At 42.4% G+C, this 19,423-nt stretch overlaps 1 protein-coding gene and 1 long non-coding RNA gene across 3 annotated transcripts in view; one reads left to right on the top strand and one right to left on the bottom strand.

Annotated features, from left to right (window-relative positions):
- Positions 1–13,680, top strand: part of arvcfa (ARVCF delta catenin family member a) — a 39,265-nt gene extending 25,585 nt beyond the window's left edge. For both annotated transcript variants that reach the window (XM_056240746.1, XM_056240745.1), the window contains 8 exons: positions 4,843–4,970; positions 7,764–7,914; positions 8,259–8,451; positions 9,273–9,384; positions 10,493–10,580; positions 11,824–11,900; positions 12,938–13,041; positions 13,657–13,680. In XM_056240746.1, the coding sequence (XP_056096721.1) occupies positions 4,843–4,970; positions 7,764–7,914; positions 8,259–8,451; positions 9,273–9,384; positions 10,493–10,580; positions 11,824–11,900; positions 12,938–13,030 (842 nt within the window). In that variant the 3' untranslated portion in view covers positions 13,031–13,041; positions 13,657–13,680. The remainder of the gene's footprint in view (positions 1–4,842; positions 4,971–7,763; positions 7,915–8,258; positions 8,452–9,272; positions 9,385–10,492; positions 10,581–11,823; positions 11,901–12,937; positions 13,042–13,656) is intronic.
- Positions 1–18,993, bottom strand: part of LOC130075925 (uncharacterized) — a 77,543-nt gene extending 58,550 nt beyond the window's left edge. The window contains exon 1 of the long non-coding RNA XR_008805587.1: positions 18,819–18,993. This is a non-coding gene — a long non-coding RNA (uncharacterized LOC130075925). The remainder of the gene's footprint in view (positions 1–18,818) is intronic.
- Between the last annotated feature and the right edge of the window lie 430 nt (positions 18,994–19,423).

The following is a 19,423-nucleotide window of genomic DNA, read 5'->3' as shown; positions in this document are numbered from 1 at the left end:
CTCACACACACACGCACACGCACACACTGTCACTCTCACACTGACTCACTCACTCACACACACACACACACACACACACACATACTCTCACTCTCACACTCACTCACACACACTCGCACACACACGCACACAGTCTCACTTTCTTTATAGTGGTAGAAATTCTTTAAAAATTATGGATCTTCTGAAAAAAATGATTTTTGGGGGGAAATGTGTAAGAATGTGTAGAGCCTTTTTGGCATAAAGTGTTCTTTAAAAGTGATTCAAGAACCCTAGAGTTTTATATAGAACCATATAGTGTGGTGCGAGTCTAGAGAACCAGGTGAAGTCCCCCGTACTCAATCATTCTATACCTTTAAACTCATCTTCCATCACTAAAATTACAAAAAAGTCTTCTTGGCTTAAAATATCTTGACTGTAACTCGACACCCTTGCCTCATTTAGTATGCGTGGTTCTATGAATATTCAAATGAGCCCCGCCTCCTCTCACTCAGCTCAGAGATCCACTGGTTGACGATCACACGTTGATCTGATTGGTTACAAGGTCTTTTGTGACGTCAGAAACACCAGCGATTTCAAACCGTGTTTTTGAGACTGTCTTTGGTTCACTGCAGTTTTAAGCAGAAAATACTCAGCAATGCTGTCGACTTATGAACTTACACATGGTGTGTCTTAAAGCGTATTTAACGAGTTCGTTTGCCCATAAAATCTTTAAGATATTAGGTTAAACTTATTTGGCTTGCTGTCCGCTGGAGAGGGGCTCGATGAAGCAGCTTCAACTCGAGCTCTGATATACCCCCCAGTGGCTAAATGTAGGACCTGTTAATTAAAGGGCAAGGTACCTAAGATGAAGGTGGAGTTTGGGGAGGTGGAGGGATACTGGAACAGCTGATACTAGGGAGAGGTAAGCGGCTGCTTATTTACTCTGTTTGTTGATTGAAAGATTGGATGGGCTCGCTCCTCCCTAATTTACGTTTAGGAACTTCATTTAACGAGTTCGTTTGCCCATAAAATCTTTAAGATATTAGGTTAAACTTATTTGGCTTGCTGTCCGCTGGAGAGGGGCTCGATGAAGCAGCTTCAACTCGAGCTCTGATATACCCCCCAAAAGTGTTGAATAAATATTTGGGACAGCAAGTTAGAATAACGTGATCAAATACGGGATGCCTATAAGCTTAAAGTATGTTACCCCCCAAAAGAGTGGAAATTGAAAGCTGTATGGAGCATGGATGGACACTGCTGCGGCAGTGATATGTTTAAAGGGGCTCCTGGCTGGAACTGCGTCTCCCTACTATGCCCACCATGTGGGGCTATGAGTGGAGCTCCGGCGGGAGCTGTGTTTTAAAGAGTGTGCCTGCGTTCGTTGTGGAGTGAAAACGACATGGGCTTGTGGAAATTTGACTGGGGTACATCTCACCGCTGCACTGCTGCGGCAGTGACTTTCAGAAATGACTCCTGCGGGAGTATCTTGGGACTGGAGGTTTGAGTACGAGGTTGGAGAACGCCCTGCCACATCCATGACATGGAGCCCCATGGAGTTAGAGCACATGGGGCTTCCAGATGTCACAAATGGGGAAGAAGGTCCTCGTCCCTAAAGGCGAACGGGCCACCGGTGTCTGAAGCGAAACTCCCTACGCAGCAAGAGGGAGCCTACGGTATACATAGGAAATGCAGAACTACCATCCTTCTGATGCAGGGGGCGAAGATCGCATAAAGACATAATGGCCCGTCGCGTTCGAGGGACGTACGATCCTTGGTACCTCCAGTCCTGATTTTTTTTCGGATAGGAGGGCCCACACTGCGATCCGAACGGGAGAGCCTCCATGGTTAAAAACATGAAGGATCACACAGCGATTCGGAAAGGGAGAGCCCCCACGGCGCCCGAACGGAAAGCTCACACTGCGATTCGACCGGGAGAGCTCCCGCTGCGTTTCGAAGGAGAGAGCCCCCCCCATATGTATAAATAGGGAGCTCACTCGGCAATCAAAACGGGAGAGCCCACACAGCAAGTCGAACGGGAGAGCCTATGATGCATCTGAACGGGGGAGCCCACACGGCGATTCGGATGGGAGACCCCACTCCAGGAGTGGTAGGTCACGCACATCCGAAAAGGGAGAGCTCTCACTGCATCCAGATGGGAACACGCCCTGCGGGGCTAGGTAAGCGGGGAGATGCGAATAGTAGGGAGAGGCGGTCCAGATTCAGAAGGATGCTAGTGCTTGTTGTGCTTGTCTAATGTTATGTAGATCTGAACGAACGTATGTTTCGAAGGCGTGGGATGACCATCGGCCTAGCATTTTGATTTGGTGATCGGAAAGGCCCCTTTGTGCTGCTGTGGTGGCTGCACCTATTCGGAAGGAATGTGAAGAAAACTGTTTGGTTGGGATGCCGCAGCTGTTGAGGATGGATTTGAGGTTCCTTTGAAACCAATGTCTGGAGGCCGGGAGGTTATCATCATCGATGAAGAGAGGATCGAGAGAAGAGGTGATTTGGGATTTCCTCTGGTGGAGAAAAAAGTTTAAGGACTGGTATGGTTGGATAGGGGTTGGCAAATTGAAGATGAAAATCGAATGACCATGTTTCAATTGATCGGTTTTGCTTTGTTTGATGTTGAAACGTATGGTGTCGGAGTTTATTATTTGGAGGTCGGAGAACGTGGGATGGATGGATGGGTTGAAGTTTGAGTTGATGGTAAATTCTGAGACTCTGAGGAAACCAAAGAAAGCCAAATTGAACATGGCATCTAGGGTTCTTGCTTTGATGGGAGAAAAAAGACCTGAGCGGAGAGTGGTTAGGCAGGTGCTGAGAATGTCGATGGTTAAAGGTTGTCTAGAGTCTGGACAAGGGGGATTGGTTTTTTGTAAACCTTTGATGAGGAGAGAAATCTGGGGATTTGAAATGTTGGGGCACTGTTGGCCATGGAGTAGCTTAAAAAAGAAATGAATTCCGCTGAGGTAGACTTTGATTGATCCTGGTTTAATTGAGGTGGTGTGATGGAGGTATGTGACGAAGGAGGATATTGAGAGGAGGGAAAACTCTGGAAAGACCATGTTGTGAGCTCTGTGGAATTTTTTGAAAGAACCCCAAGCTGTCCAGTATGTTTGAAGCGTTCTGGGAGAAACAGCTTGTAGGATGGTATTCATGGATAGGGTATGGAGATGACTGAGGGGATGGTCTAGAGGAATATGAGTTCTGAATAAGGTGGAACTGGAGTTGGATTGGAGTCTGCTTCCGGAGCCAATGTTCTGAATTTCTGATAGAATTAAGGACCGGAGATGGGCTGAAACTGGAGGTGGTTCCATGGCCACTGCATTAGGAGGAGCTGGAAGATGGACTGCTGTGGAGAGTGAATGGACTGGCAAGCGGATTGTACCTGGAGAGTAGGTGTGAGTGTTGGGAAAAGTAGATAAATGATGATCGGAGGGTCCCATTACTGGCTGGTGTCCAAAATGGCTGGCATGGGCTGAAGTTGGAGGAATGGGAAGGTTTGTGGGAAAGAAAGGAGAGGTCCTTTGCGGAGGCAGCCTCACGCTCGGATGTGAACTGGGAAGGATATTAGGATATGATTGGAAGATAGAGGTGGGAGGAAAGGAATGGGGTGAATTGGAATGGAAGGAAAGAGGAGGGGGTGGAGGGGGGATAGCTAGCGAAGGCAACCTCACGCTAGGATCCGCTCTTTGGGTAGGTTGGTTTGGGGATGATAGAAATGTAACCGTGTGCGAAGGTGGCCTGGCACAAGGGTTATGAAGAGGATTAGAAAAAGCTGGAGAAGCAGATGGGAGTGCTGAGAAAAGTGATTGAAAGTTTGGTTCTTGCCTGGGGAGTGGGGCTGACTGGATGAAGTTTGTTGGAGCTGGAGAAGAAGCGGAACTATTTTTTGCGGCCGCTGTTTTTGGCCGGGTGGAAATACCGGCGGACGAGGAAGTGCGAGCCGCGGCGCTGCCGGTAGCCTTTGGATCGGCGCGTTGAGATTGTGTGGGATCAGGATGCCCGGTGCTGGAACTGAAGGAACTGATGAAGAGATCGTAAAGTTGCACTTTAGACGATCTGCGGGAGAAATGGATTCCAGAACTGGAAAGGACTTGACGTAGGCTGTTGACTGAACATTTCGAAATGGGTGGAATCGGTGTATTAGCGGCTGTTGCGTGGAGAGATGAAATCTGAGAAGACGGACGAGGCACAGTTAAAACTGGCGGTCTTGAAGGTGGAGGAGAGCGTTGTCTTTTGGAGCGTGGTTTGTATGAGCGCTGGATTTCTCGGCCAGAACGCTCGTGGAGATGATCCGTGATTTCCGATCTTACACGGGGTGAGGCTGTCGGAGTCTCGGGAAGGCTCGACAGTTCGTCGTCTGACGGGAAGAGCTGTATTTCCGGGATGTCGGACATTATTCCATGAAGCAACAATAATACTGGAACAGCTGATACTAGGGAGAGGTAAGCGGCTGCTTATATACTCTGTTTGTTGATTGAAAGATTGGATGGGCTCGCTCCTCCCTAATTTACGTTTAGGAACTTCATTAAAAACACCACATAGACACATAAACAACATTAAAAGCTGGATTTTCACCACAGGGGGACTAGAACCGTGAATGTCTCGGTTCGGGTGTGACCTGCAGGCACTACATCACTAGGCTAATGCTCATCGTGATTTGAACAAACCTCTAACATTAAGTATTAAACTTCAGCATGAAGATAAAAACCTCCATGTCCTCAGAAATAATGTAAACCGTACAGGATTTGCTCTTACCATGCATTGGAGATGAGTCCCTGTGCTCATGAATGATTGACGCTACTGGAGCCTCAGACGTGTGTGTGTGTGTGTGTGTGTGTGTGTGTGTTCCTGCAGGCCTGGAGCTCCTGTACCAGCCCGAGGTGGTTCGCCTCTACCTGTCGCTCCTCAAACTGAGCCAGAACCAGAACACCCTGGAGGCGGCGGCCGGAGCGCTGCAGAACCTGTGTGCCGGACACTGGGCCGTGAGTGGACCATAACAACACCTGTAATACGAGTGTGTGTGTGTGTGTGTGTGTGCCGGACACTGGGCCGTGAGTGGACCACAACAACACCTGTAACACGAGTGTGTGTGTGTGTGTGTGTGTGCCGGACACTGGGCCGTGAGTGGACCACAACAACACCTGTAATACGAGTGTGTGTGTGTGTGTGTGTGTGTGTGTGCCGGACACTGGGCCGTGAGTGGACCACAACAACACCTGTAACACGAGTGTGTGTGTGTGTGTGCCGGACACTGGGCCGTGAGTGGACCACAACAACACCTGTAATACGAGTGTGTGTGTGTGTGTGCCGGACACTGGGCCGTGAGTGGACCACAACAACACCTGTAATACGAGTGTGTGTGTGTGTGTATGTGCCGGACACTGGGCCGTGAGTGGACCACAACAACACCTGTAATACGAGTGTGTGTGTGTGTGTGTGTGTGTGTGTGCCGGACACTGGGCCGTGAGTGGACCACAACAACACCTGTAATACGAGTGTGTGTGTGTGTGTGTGTGTGTGTGTGTGTGTGTGTGTGTGTGTGTGTGTGTGCCGGACACTGGGCCGTGAGTGGACCACAACAACACCTGTAATACGAGTGTGTGTGTGTGTGTGCCGGACACTGGGCCGTGAGTGGACCACAACAACACCTGTAATACGAGTGTGTGTGTGTGTGTATGTGCCGGACACTGGGCCGTGAGTGGACCACAACAACACCTGTAATACGAGTGTGTGTGTGTGTGTGTGTGTGTGTGTGCCGGACACTGGGCCGTGAGTGGACCACAACAACACCTGTAATACGAGTGTGTGTGTGTGTGTGTGTGTGTGTGTGTGTGTGTGTGTGTGCCGGACACTGGGCCGTGAGTGGACCACAACAACACCTGTAATACGAGTGTGTGTGTGTGTGTGTGTGTGTGTGTGTGTGTGTGCCGGACACTGGGCCGTGAGTGGACCACAACAACACCTGTAATACGTGTGTGTGTGTGTGTGTGTGTGTGTGTGTGTGTGTGTGTGCCGGACACTGGGCCGTGAGTGGACCACAACAACACCTTTAATACGAGTGTGTGTGTGTGTGTGTGCCGGACACTGGGCCGTGAGTGGACCACAACAACACCTTTAATACGAGTGTGTGTGTGTGTGTGTGTGTGTGCCGGACACTGGGCTGTGAGTGGACCACAACAACACCTTTAATACGAGTGTGTGTGTGTGTGTGTGTGCCGGACACTGGGCCGTGAGTGGACCACAACAACACCTGTAATACGAGTGTGTGTGTGTGTGTGTGTGTGTGTGTGCCGGACACTGGGCCGTGAGTGGACCACAACAACACCTGTAATACGAGTGTGTGCGTGTGTGTATGTGCCGGACACTGGGCCGTGAGTGGACCACAACAACACCTGTAATACGAGTGTGTGTGTGTGTGTGTGTGTGTGTGTGCCGGACACTGGGCCGTGAGTGGACCACAACAACACCTGTAATACGAGTGTGTGTGTGTGTGTGTGTGTGTGTGTGTGTGTGTGTGTGTGTGTGTGTGTGTGTGTGTGTGTGTGTGTGTGTGTGTGTGCCGGACACTGGGCCGTGAGTGGACCACAACAACACCTTTAATACGAGTGTGTGTGTGTGTGTGTGTGTGTGTGCCGGACACTGGGCCGTGAGTGGACCACAACAACACCTGTAATACGAGTGTGTGCGTGTGTGTATGTGCCGGACACTGGGCCGTGAGTGGACCACAACAACACCTGTAATACGAGTGTGTGTGTGTGTGTGTGTGTGTGTGTGTGTGTGTGTGTGTGTGTGTGTGTGTGTGTGTGTGAGTGTGTGTGTGTGTGTGTGTGTGTGTGCCGGACACTGGGCCGTGAGTGGACCACAACAACACCTGTAATACGAGTGTGTGTGTGTGTGTGTGTGTGTGTGTGTGTGTGTGTGCCGGACACTGGGCCGTGAGTGGACCACAACAACACCTGTAATACGAGTGTGTGTGTGTGTGTGTGTGTGTGTGTGTGTGTGTGTGTGTGCCGGACACTGGGCCGTGAGTGGACCACAACAACACCTGTAATACGAGTGTGTGTGTGTGTGCCGGACACTGGGCCGTGAGTCGACCACAACAACACCTGTAATACGAGTGTGTGTGTGTGTGTGTGTGTGTGTGTGTGTGCCGGACACTGGGCCGTGAGTGGACCACAACAACACCTGTGATACGAGTGTGTGTGTGTGTGTGTGTGTGTGTGTGTGTGCCGGACACTGGGCCGTGAGTCGACCACAACAACACCTGTAATACGAGTGTGTGTGTGTGTGTGTGTGTGTGTGTGTGTGTGTGTGTGCCGGACACTGGGCCGTGAGTGGACCACAACAACACCTGTGATACGAGTGTGTGTGTGTGTGTGTGTGTGTGTGTGTGTGTGTGTGTGTTTTGCTTTTTTAAGCATCAACTCACTTAATTTTAATGAATTCCCTCGGAAAGCAGGACCTAATATCTTATGTAATTTTACTCATCTAGTAAATACATCTTGATTTAAGAATTTTTAGATATTTGGACTGGAAACAAGACAAAAATACTAAGTAAGAAAAGCATTTTTGCAGTGTGAGGCTTATTATTTAACTTTTGCTGTGAAAGGGTCTTTACATTTGCTCAAAAATATAAAATTTTTGTTACAAAAATGAAAACAAGCCCAGCCCAGGTGAAAAAAAGTAACGCAAAAGTAACGTAACGCATTCGTTTTCTAAAAAAGTAACGCAGTTAGCTACTGCTCATAATGAGTGTGTGTGTGTGTGTTTCCCAGTGGTCGAGTTACATCCGCGTGACGGTGCGTAAGGAGAAGGGTCTGCCGGTGCTGGTGGAGCTGCTGCACTCCGACGCAGATAAAGTGGTGCGAGCCATCGCCATCGCGCTCAGAAACCTGGCCATCGACCACAAGAACAAAGACCTCATCGGTAAGACCTTTACTTTGACTTTACTCTCCAGCAGAACCTGTGCGATGATGATGATGATGATGGTGAATGTCCTTCCCAGCTGGAGGAATAACCTGGCCATTTTCAAAAAAATGTCTAAAGACACACCTTTTTCTCCAGCACCTGACAAATTAATACTAGCACTTACCTTATATTCTATTCTATTTGTTTTGTTTTTCTAATAATGAAATAAACCTTGCTATGTGTACTGTGCTGGACTCTACAGCACTTATACTGTGGTCCTCTTGCTGGTCTGATTGCTTCATTTGTAAGTCGCTTTGTAAATGTGAATGAGGCTGACATCATCATCTGTGTGGCCCAATCAGGGAGCTTCGCCATGAGGGATCTGGTCAGCAATCTTCCCTGTGGGCAACAGAGACCCGCTAAAAACCTGGAGGGAGACACGGTGGTGGCCGTCCTGAACACAATCCTGGAGATCGTCTCGGAGAACCTGGAGAACGCCAGATTCCTCATCCAGGGACAGGGAATACAGAAGCTGGTGTCAATCAACAAAACAAGGTGACAAACCGCAGCACATTTGAGGAAAGCTGTACAGTCAAACCAAAAATTATTCAGACACCAGAGTTTTTTATATTTTTTTTACTAGTGACACTATAGTTCACTTATGTAAGTGAGGAGAGCAAAATAAAGTAAAAGGTGACAAATTATACCCAAATATTCTTCATACAGTGACTACCAGTGACATTTGGGACCAAAAATGATTCCTCCACTTTGAGCTGATGATGTTCTGCTGAAGTGTGTTTTCTGTAATTGCTAATGCTCTTTTTACACACACACTGAACAACATGAAGCATTGCTTGGTCACTGGTTGAGCTAAACTGGTATTATCTAATTGTGTAGTTAAATTTAACAGCTGACAGATATTCAACATAATTCATGTGTGAGAGTCTAACAGAAGGACGGACAAAACCAGTCAAATATCAACTGAGTTCTGCTCATATTTTATCAACATTTTCTAAACTATAGCGAATAAACTGTGATAATGTGAGAAATGTTGAAGGAGTCTGGATAATGTTGGTTTGACTGTAGTTTCTTGTGGATGAATTGCTTATCTATCTATCCATCTATCTATCCATCTATCTATCTATCTATCCATCCATCCATCCATCCATCCATCCATCCATCCATCCATCCATCCATCCATCCATCCATCCATCCATCCATCCATCCATCCATCCATCCATCCATCCATCCATCTATCCATCTATCCATCTATCCATCTATCTATCTATCTATCTATCTATCTATCTATCTATCTATCTATCTATCTATCCATTCATCCATCCATCTATCTATCTATCATCTATCTATCTTCTCAGCCAATCAGTGCGCGAGACCAAAGCGGCGTCACACATCTTGCAGAGCGTCTGGGCCTATAAAGATCTCCGACACACACTGTTCAAGGCCGGCTGGAACAAAACACACTTCAAGGTAACAGTAGGGCTGTGACAATAACCGCATTACCGCGGTAAAGAGAAGCCTACCGCGGCGTTGAGGTCACCACCGAATTTTTTTAATCATTTATTGTACAAAAAATGGGTTACAAACAATGACAAAAACGGTTCCATAATTCCTATTAAACTCAAAAGTTATCGAAAAAACAACAAAGTTACAGGTGAAACTCTAGAATATGGTGCAAAAGTTCATTTATTTCAGTAATTCAACTTAAAAGCTGAAACTAATATATTATATAGACTCATTACATGCAAAGTGAGATATTTCAAGCCTTTATTTGTTATAATTGTGATGATTATGGCTTACAGCTTATAAAAACCCCAAATTCAAAATTAGAATATTGTGAAAAGGTTTTCATAAGCTATAAGCCATAATCATCACAATTATAACAAATAAAGGCTTGAAAATGAGTCTATATAATATATTAGTTTCACCTTTTAAGTTGAATTACTGAAATTTTTGAGTTTTTTCTGTATAGAAATAAATATTATTTCATGTTGTTAATATTTTTATTATATTAATAATTAAAAAAATTTAAAGCGAATGCGAAATGAAATAGCCTATTGCATCATCTCATAAATAACTTGGCAAAACTTATGATGCCCATGCATTTACATGATCAAGATAATATAATATAAGACTTGTTCGCTTTGTTACAGCAGCTTCAGATACAACACAAACAACAGATGGCAGAAATACACATTAAATACAAAATAAAGAAATGGAAAATAAGAATACAAGTATATAATATATAGGCTAATAAATACAGATTGATATGAACATTGCACTGGTCGCGATAAGGAGGTAGTGGCACGGTGTAGAAATAAATACATTTTATTGCAGAGGACAAAAAGTAGAGTTAAATATGATAAAGTTATATGTGCATATGTACATACAAGAACATGCAATCTTGATCATAAGTCATAGATTGTGATAGACCGCGTGATTTGTTGCTTCTTCACCGCGGTAAGAAAGATATCCATACGTCACAGCCCTAGATCTCTCATCTCTTGCTGATTTACAGCCGTACTTTCATGTTCATGTTCATGTTGTGCTGATGATGAGTATTGATCTGGTGTTTCAGCCAGCCGTCTCCGGCCTGCCCAAAAAGCAGAAGAACGCCAAGCAAGGGAGCGATGACATCACACTGCCCTTAATGGAGAAAAACCAAGGTCATTGATTAGCATTTACTGAATTATATTCATGAGAAAAATGCTTCTCTTCCACGAGCCTTTCTGTCATGTAATGGCATATAAGTTTTAAACAGAGGCGGCCTTTGAGATTCACACGCCCGTTTCAAAGAAACAGATGGTATATGAGATATGTAATATCATATTTTACTTTGAATGGTCTATTTATGAACGGATTCTATCTCTTTAACCAGAATTATTGTGTACTATCACAAACAAAAACAGCATTCAATCTCAAATAATACTAAATCCACCAGTAGGTGTCGGCAAATCACCGTCTTAACGAGTCAGACGTTGAATCATTCACTCAAGCGATTCGTTCAACAAGGATGATTCATTCAGGGACAAAGCAGAAGTGAGTCATCGAGTCATTCATCAGAACGATTCGTTCAAAAATGCGGATTCATTGAGTTAGGAAACTGAAACTGTGCTGCTCAAACTGCTTTACAGTTTGAAACTATTTGCTTTGGCAAGATAGAGGAAAAACAGACAATACTGAGTCACCTAATAGTCTGTTAACTTATTGTTTACTGAATTGTTGTATAAGATCAATATCACATTTATAAATGTACTGATATTCGGGAAAACAAGAACTTATACAGAGACTTTGTTTTGCACCATATCTTGGATTTTGAAACCATTTTTATTAAAGTCCTCCTTTTATCCAGCGTTTATTGTGTCTATGTGGTGTTTTTAATACGCTTTAAGACACACCATGTGTAAGTTCATAAGTCGACAGCATTGCTGAGTATTTTCTGCTTAAAACTGCAGTGAACCAAAGACAGTCTCAAAAACACGGTTTGAAATCGCTGGTGTTTCTGACGTCACAAACGACCTTGTAACCAATCAGATCAACGTGTGATCGTCAACCAGTGGATCTCTGAGCGGAGTGAGTGAGTGGAGGCGGGGCTCATAGAGCCGCGCATACTAAATGAGGCAAGGGTGTCGAGTTACATTCAAGATATTTTAAGGCATGAATACATTTTGTAAAAGGAAAGTCATTTTAGTGATCAAAGATGAGTTTTAAGGGATACAATTATTGACTACAGGGGGACTTTATTTTTGGTGGCATTTTTGCCTCAAGCTCCGTTAATTTCCGACCTTGGCGTGTGTGTGTGCGCGGCTTGATGCGAGGCTGTTTTTTAGGTCTGTTTCAAGTTTAACGGGTATTCAAAGGCCGCTCCTGTGTTTCATGCACTTTAATTCATGTGTTCTGCTGTTTCAGATGGATACTGCTCCGTTGATCAGGCCGAGAGAGCCGGAGACGCTCCGTGTCACATGATCGAACGAGAAACTTTTCAGGTCAGTGCTCATGTTGTGTCCTGTAGCAATAGAGGGTATGCATTGACGTCACTCTCCCGCGGGAACACACTCCCTCAGCCGGACTGAGTGGCAGAAGAGCTGCGGAGTGACTGAGTTTAATAGAGGAAACGCCAGTAAAACAAACGATTATCAGTTTAAACTAAAGCTTGGACTCGATATAGTGTTCCTTACAACTGACCAGAGATCCAGTGATCGTGGATATTGAAATGCAGCAGGAATCGTGTTTCCTGACATTTATATGAGCCTGATTTCGACGCCGGGGAAATACATAAAGCAAATTTGCCTGTGAACGCTTTATATAAATACAATATAGGCCTAAATCCATGTGATCACTTATATCAGTGTTATATATCATCATATCGCCAGCCCTAAATCTTGTGTAGTTTTTTGTCAGTTTATTTAAAAACATCCAATTATGCAGAATATACGATGGTAAATATTAAATTGATGAGTTGTCAATAGAATATATAACAACAGTACAATTTATGAGGTATGATTTTACCCCTAAATTCAGCATATTGACACTAAATGAAAACTGCGAGTCCAGTTGTTACTGTAAATTGCAGCGATACATTTGCTTCTCTGAATACTGTCTAACACTTGATGGCTGTTCTGTCAAGTCTTCGTCATCGGTTAGGAACCTGTGTGTGTGTGTGCTCTTTGATACCAATCTTTCATTTAAAAAGTCACGTGTCTTGTATCTGTAAAACCAAATTTTTCCATCTTAAAAATATATCTAAATTACGTCATATGCTCTCATTGACAAATCCGGAACAGTTAGTTCATGACCTCAAGGCTAGATTATTGTAATGTTCTACTGGGTGGTTGCCCTGCACGCTTAATAAACAAACTCCAGCTGGTCCAAAACGCCCGCAAAGCATCCCGGGAAGGCGGCGCTGCATTTGAAAAAATGCTGCGCGTCAAAAAAAGATTATCCCTATTTTGATGGTTTAAACACCAATCTCCCCCGGGACGTCATGTATGTGTGTAAGAAGCTGCTGTTGATTGTGTTTCAGGGTGTGTGTGATAAGAGGCCTTTCATCAGGACCAGCAGGCCAGCAGTGGGTTTAGTGGAGCGAACGCCTCAACCACTCGACTCATGGGTCTGATCCGGCTCACGGTAAACCACACCATCACACACATCATCATCATATAAACACCCAATTTATCCACTGAAAATGTCTAGGGGTGTAACTATTCCCTCATGTCACGATTCGATACATATCACGATACTGAACTCACGATACCATATTATCGCGATACTCCAAGACACATGATAAAAGGTTACTGATTAAAATGCTGAATTTGATATTACATTGGCTGTGGAAATGAATATGCTTGGACTTGGTGCTGGTAAAATATTGCAAAATATTAATGATTCTGAAGCTCAAATGCACTCTTTCATTGACTAAATTATATTTAAAATAATGTAGGACACTTTTACAGGTAACATAAGATATTTGGCATTATCAGGACCCACAAATATTCCCCCATTGCATTATTATACATTATATTCAACATTATATATATTAGTTTAATGTAGTACTGACACTAAAACACTGAAAACTTGAATTTTTCACGCACAGTAATTTAAAATTTGGGTGAATCCACGACACATATTGTTGCGTTTTTGTATTGCGATATATTGTGACACCCCTAAAAATTGCTGTTTTAAATTAACACATACAACCATGTCGAGTTTGATGTAATATTGACATTCACTGTGTTTTCACAGGTTGCAGATCCACTTTCAGACTTGTTCAGCACAATTCATCACAGAATCAAACGAGAGAAATACGACATGCAACACAACAACCAAACGCTGAAGATCCGATCCGTCTGAACGGGGAATTTGACTCTTTGCTGCTTTGGCAATCTTCACTGTTAAACTCAAGAATCATGATGTGACGAGTCACTCATAGATCTGATTATACACCATATTATTATCTTGTGTTGTTTCTATTGCTTTTTTTTTGTTGTTGTTGTTGTTGACGAGTCTCTAAATTGTATAATAGTGTTCCATATATTTCTAATCATCCACACAGACGATTTCAGTTCTGTATCTAAAGTTTTATGCACAAAAAGAAATGATAACATGATATGATTATATTAATACTCCAGACAAAACCAAAATTGTACTTATTATAGTCTAAATCAGAGAATATATCAGAGATTTTAATGCATTCATACTAAATTTGTTTCATAACATCAGTGATTTAATGGCTTGACAAATAAAAATCAATGAGTTCTTAATAAATCTGTTACGTCATGGATCTAACAGAAAATAAAATGCAATAAAAATCAAACAAAACTTGCTTTGTGGCACATTTCGTGGCGCGAGATGAACGAGTCGCTCGTCATCAGTGGAATGTTTTGAGCGATTCAAAAGAAAAGATTCGGTTCAAAAGAATCGCGTTTTTTGAAACCGCATCGGTTACAGAATCACTGAAGCTTCAGATGCTGATCGGCAGAAATGAGTGAAAATCATCGATTACAGACTGAGGAGAACCAGAGAAACTGCACAGGTGAGCCAGAGTTGATAGGCGTTCATATGCAAATGTATTTAAATTAATGTTCTTTATATTATTTACTTTATATGATGTTTGAGCAAGTCTTTTGTTGCCTAATGCCCGTTCAGAACTGTTTGCGTATTTTTGCTTAATTATTATAGCATGCTGTTTTACTACAGTAAATCGGTTGTAACCACTGATCTATATAATGACATTATATATATAGACATTATATATATATATATGTGTGTGTGTGTGTGTGTGTGTGTGTGTGTGTGTGTGTGTGTGTGTGTGTGTGTGTGTGTGTGTGTGTGTGTCATTATATAGATCAGTGGTTGTAACTCAGCAAAACGAGAAATGATAAAGATTCTGTAATATTTCTAAAATGTTGGAAGATGTTTTTCAGGGTTATTATCAACTAAAATAAAACCATACAATTAGTTATTGAAATAAAATAAGTTCTTGAAATAAAATAAATGTTAACTAAAATAACATAAAATTAAATTGAAAACGTATATTAGTTTGAGTTAATTTGCCAAGGCATCATTTCAAATCTACTAAAATTTACTACTAAAATAATTAAAACTAAAACGGGAATACAAATATATAGACAGATAAAAAAACATAGGCCTACCATAACAAAATTACTACAACTTACAAAATTTGGTTAAAAGTTTAATTTGTTAACATTAGCTAATGTATTAATAACTCCAATGAGCAATACATTTGTTACAGTATTTATTAATCTTAGTTTATGCTAGTTAATAAAAATCCAGATGTTCATTGATTGTTCATGTTAGTTCGCTGTGCATTAACTAATGTTAACAGACATAACATTTGATTTTAATAATGTATTAGTAAATGCTGAAATTGATATTAACTAAGATTAATAAATGCTGTAAAAGTATTGTTCATTCTTAGTTCATGCTCATGTTATCTAATAAAACCATTGTAAAGTCACCCAACATTTCAAATGAAAACATAAAACTCATTCAAAATATTTACATAACTATAAGGTTACAGTTTATTTCGATAACTACATGCACCTAACTCTCATTAGAGCTGTTTTTGTGTCTCCCTTTAAATGCAAATGAGCTGCTGCTCTCGCACAGGGGGCGGAGCTCCAGGAGCTTGTGTGTGTGTGTGTGTGTGTGTGTGTGTTAGCAGCTCCAATTACCTCACACAGACACACACTAAACATTTCAAAAACTTTTAGCCTTTTTAATGTTCAAACCGGAGTCAGACAAAGATGGAGAGACTCAAGAAGTGACAACATGTAGAAGCAACAGGACATTTCTGAATGGTTTGTTGATGAATTTATGTAGCTTATGTGGAGTTAACTATCTTCAAGTCTAATATTGATTAGCATATTCTGTCATGATCATCTATAAATCGTGTCCCGGGGGCGGGGTTTATGTAAATGTTAGGGTTTGTGATGTCACTAACCCGGGAGGAAGCTCGTGTAGTTCTACCAGCCGTTTGTTGTAGTCCTTAAAAAGTGATTTCTGTTAAAGCAAATATCCCCCTTTGCTTTAAACTTTGAGCGTCGTAACTTTGCAGATGTTGTTTATGCTCAAACAGCAACATTACACACTAACTAAAGTTAGAAAAGTGAAATCATAATCAACCGCCCCTTTAAGAGATGTTTATTTTCTGTCCAGCTATGTCGTCCGATGCTGCAGAAGGTCCATCCAAGTCCAGAATCTCCTCTGGTGTTCTTTCACCCGCTTACAGAGCCACGAAACAGCTGCAGTTAACACAACCGCAGCGGATAAATGCAGCCAAACACAAGGTGAAACCCGAGCGAGAGTGTGTTGGAAGAGCTGATGTTAAGAGAGAAGCTCCACGAGGCCAACGGCAAAACAAGAGCATCTCCGCGGCTCACCCGGCCATTTACCTGAACACACTCTCGCACAAACTCCTCAGGAGAGCAATACGGATCTGGAAGATGCCAGTTCCCATGTTGAACTGCACCGGGTCTTCGAAACCGAAGCCTAGAAGCTTTCAAGAGCAGCTGAAGCAAGTGGAGATGCTCAGGAATCGCTCCGGAGTCTCGGACGCTCGGACTCGCTCCGTCAGAGATCTGGGAACAGACTGGTCTCCGTCGCCCTCCACGAGCTCAGAGCCCGGCAGACGACCGGCCCACAACACGAGCCGCAGGAACAGGGAGCAGTTACGCCGGCACCGGATGCTCTCCAGGAGAGGGAAACAGGGGGATGAGAAACAGTACAGACCTCGAGAGGTCAGTCACATGATCCATTAAATGATCTTTACTGGCTCCCGGAAAGTGTTTGTTCAATTCCAAATGAGTGAATATCTTTAATTAGACCAAGTTTTTTAAGGGGCCCCTAAGGGGACATGGTGATGGGGGAATGTATTGTATTGAATGCTTTTGCGTTTCCCCGAAAAACTTTGCTTATGCTCATTTGCATTCACTTGCAAACTTTTGTGAATCTTGGCGTTATTTTGCAAAACATTTCTGTTCTTTTGGAACTTTACACTTTAAAGTTTCACTTTAAAAACATTTGCAAACCGAAACATTTGCGTTCGCTTGCAAAACAAAACATTTGTGTTCACTCAAAAAACATTTGCCTTCGCTTGCAAAACAAAACATTTTGCGTTCGATTGCAAAACGAAACATTTGCATTACGTTCACTTGCAAAACGAGACATTTGCGTTCGCTTGCAAAACAAAACATTTTGCGTTTGCTCGCAAAACAAAACATTTGCGTTCGCTTGCAAAACGAAACATTTGCATTACGTTCACTTGCAAAACGAAACATTTGCATTCGCTTGCAAAACGAAAAATTTGCATTCGCTTGCAAAACGAAACATTTGCGTTTGCTCGCAAAACAAAACATTTGCGTTCGCTTGCAAAACGAAACATTTGCATTACGTTCACTTGCAAAACGAAACATTTGCATTCGCTTGCAAAACAAAACATTTTGCGTTTGTTTGCAAAACAAAACATTTGCGTTCGCTTGCAAAACGAAACATTTGCATTCGCTTGCAAAACAAAACATTTTGCGTTTGCTCGCAAAACAAAACATTTGCGTTCGCTTGCAAAACGAAACATTTGCATTACGTTCACTTGCAAAACGAAACATTTGCATTCGCTTGAAAATCGAAACATTTGCGTTCGCTTGCAAAACAAAACATTTTGCGTTCGCTTGCAAAACAAAACATTTGCGTTCGCTTGCAAAACATTTGCGTTCGCTTGCAAAACAAAACATTTGCGTCGCTTGCAAAAAAAACATTTGCATTCTCTTGCAAAACAAAACATTTGCATCGCTTGCAAAATGAAACATTTGTGTTCACTTGCTAAACAAAACATTTTCGTTCGCTTGCAAAACAAAACATTTGTGTTCACTCAAAAAACATTTGCGTTCGCTTGCAAAACAAAACATTTGCGTTCAACTGCAAAACTTTTGCTTTCACTCAAAAAACATTTGCGTTTGCTTTGCTTGCAAGACAAAACATTTGCATTCGCTTGCAAACCTTTTGCCTTTGCAAACGTCTTATGCTAAAGGATTGAAAAATTATTTTTCCTCTCATCTCGTTTTTTTTTTTTACCATCCCCGTGTCGCTTTAGGGGCTCCGTGGAGTTTCTGAATATTTGTACATAAGTGTCGAACTTCTTTTAGAGTCACTGTTGTTTCCTCATCAGAATATGTCTATATCAATGTTCAAGGATCTGTCAGTCTACATGATTAACCATTTCATTTCAGGGTCAGTCGTCACCTGCAGGATCCTGTTGGGTCAAAGGTCAGTCTTCAATATTATTTGAATGTATTTATTATTCAGCAAGTGTGCACAAACTCAAAAAGAATCTGAAAAGTTTCCAGGAGCTCTGGGTCCTTACATACATACATACCTATATACACAAGAGAATAAAAATACAATTAAAGGATTAGTTCACTTTTAAAAAAACTTTTGCTGATAATTTACTCACCCCCATGTCATCCAAGATGTCCATGTCTTTCTTTCTTCAGTCGAAAAGAAATTAATGTTTTTGATGAAAACATTCCAGGATTTTTCTCCATATAATGCACTTTGCTGGGCACCAAACGGTTCAAGGTCTAAATGACCGTTTCAGTGCAGCTTCAAAGGTCTTTAAACGATACCAGACGATGAATAAGGGTCTTATCTAGCGAAACGATCGGTCATTTAAAAAATAAATAGAAAAGTTAAAGTCTCGAAAAAAGATTTGTTCATTTTGATGAACGAGTTCGAACAGGAGAGTTCGCAAGGCGAGCATTTGTGCCTATAAAACTTTAACTTTTCTATTTATTTTTTAAATGACCGATCGTTTCTCTAGATAAGACCCTTATTCATCGTCTGGTATCGTTTAAAGCCCTTTGAAGCTGCACTGAAACGGTCATTTAGACCTTGAACCGTTTGGCTACCATTGAAGTCCATTATATGGAGAAAAATCCTGGAATGTTTTCATCAAAAACATTAATTTCTTTTCGACTGAAGAAAGAAAGACATGGACATCTTGGATGACATGGGGGTGAGTAAATTATCAGCAAAAGTTTTTTAAAAAGTGAACTACTCCTTTAAGTATTAAGTAAATTAAGTAAAAACAATGAGTATTAAGCATCTAGATGAAATAAGCAGAATACTTATGTACAGATGTGCAAACTGTTTACAACTGTATAAATAAATAAGAGTGTTAGGAAACGACTGGAAGCAAGATGCAGTAGAGTGTGTTTGTTAATAAATAAACAGAAGCGCTGGTCAGACACAGAGACAACAGAACTGGAGTGACTACTCACACACTCTCACACACACACAATCACGAGACATGAGGAAGGCAGAGAATTCATAAACCGTGACAGTACCCTCCTCTCTAGGAATGCCGCCTGGCATTCCCAGACTCCCTTAACTGTCGATTGTAATCATCAATAAGAGAGTGATCCAGGATGTCCCTAGCAGGTACCCAACTTCTCTCCTCCGGACCGTAACCTTCCCAGTCCACCAGGTACTGAAA

The sequence above is a fragment of the Rhinichthys klamathensis genome, unplaced genomic scaffold (assembly GCF_029890125.1).
Source record: "Rhinichthys klamathensis goyatoka isolate OS25496 unplaced genomic scaffold, OSU_Roscu_1.1 h1tg000611l_1, whole genome shotgun sequence".
In the NCBI taxonomy this organism is placed as follows: Eukaryota; Metazoa; Chordata; class Actinopteri; order Cypriniformes; family Leuciscidae; genus Rhinichthys; species Rhinichthys klamathensis.
This window is presented reverse-complemented; position numbering and strand designations above follow the sequence as displayed.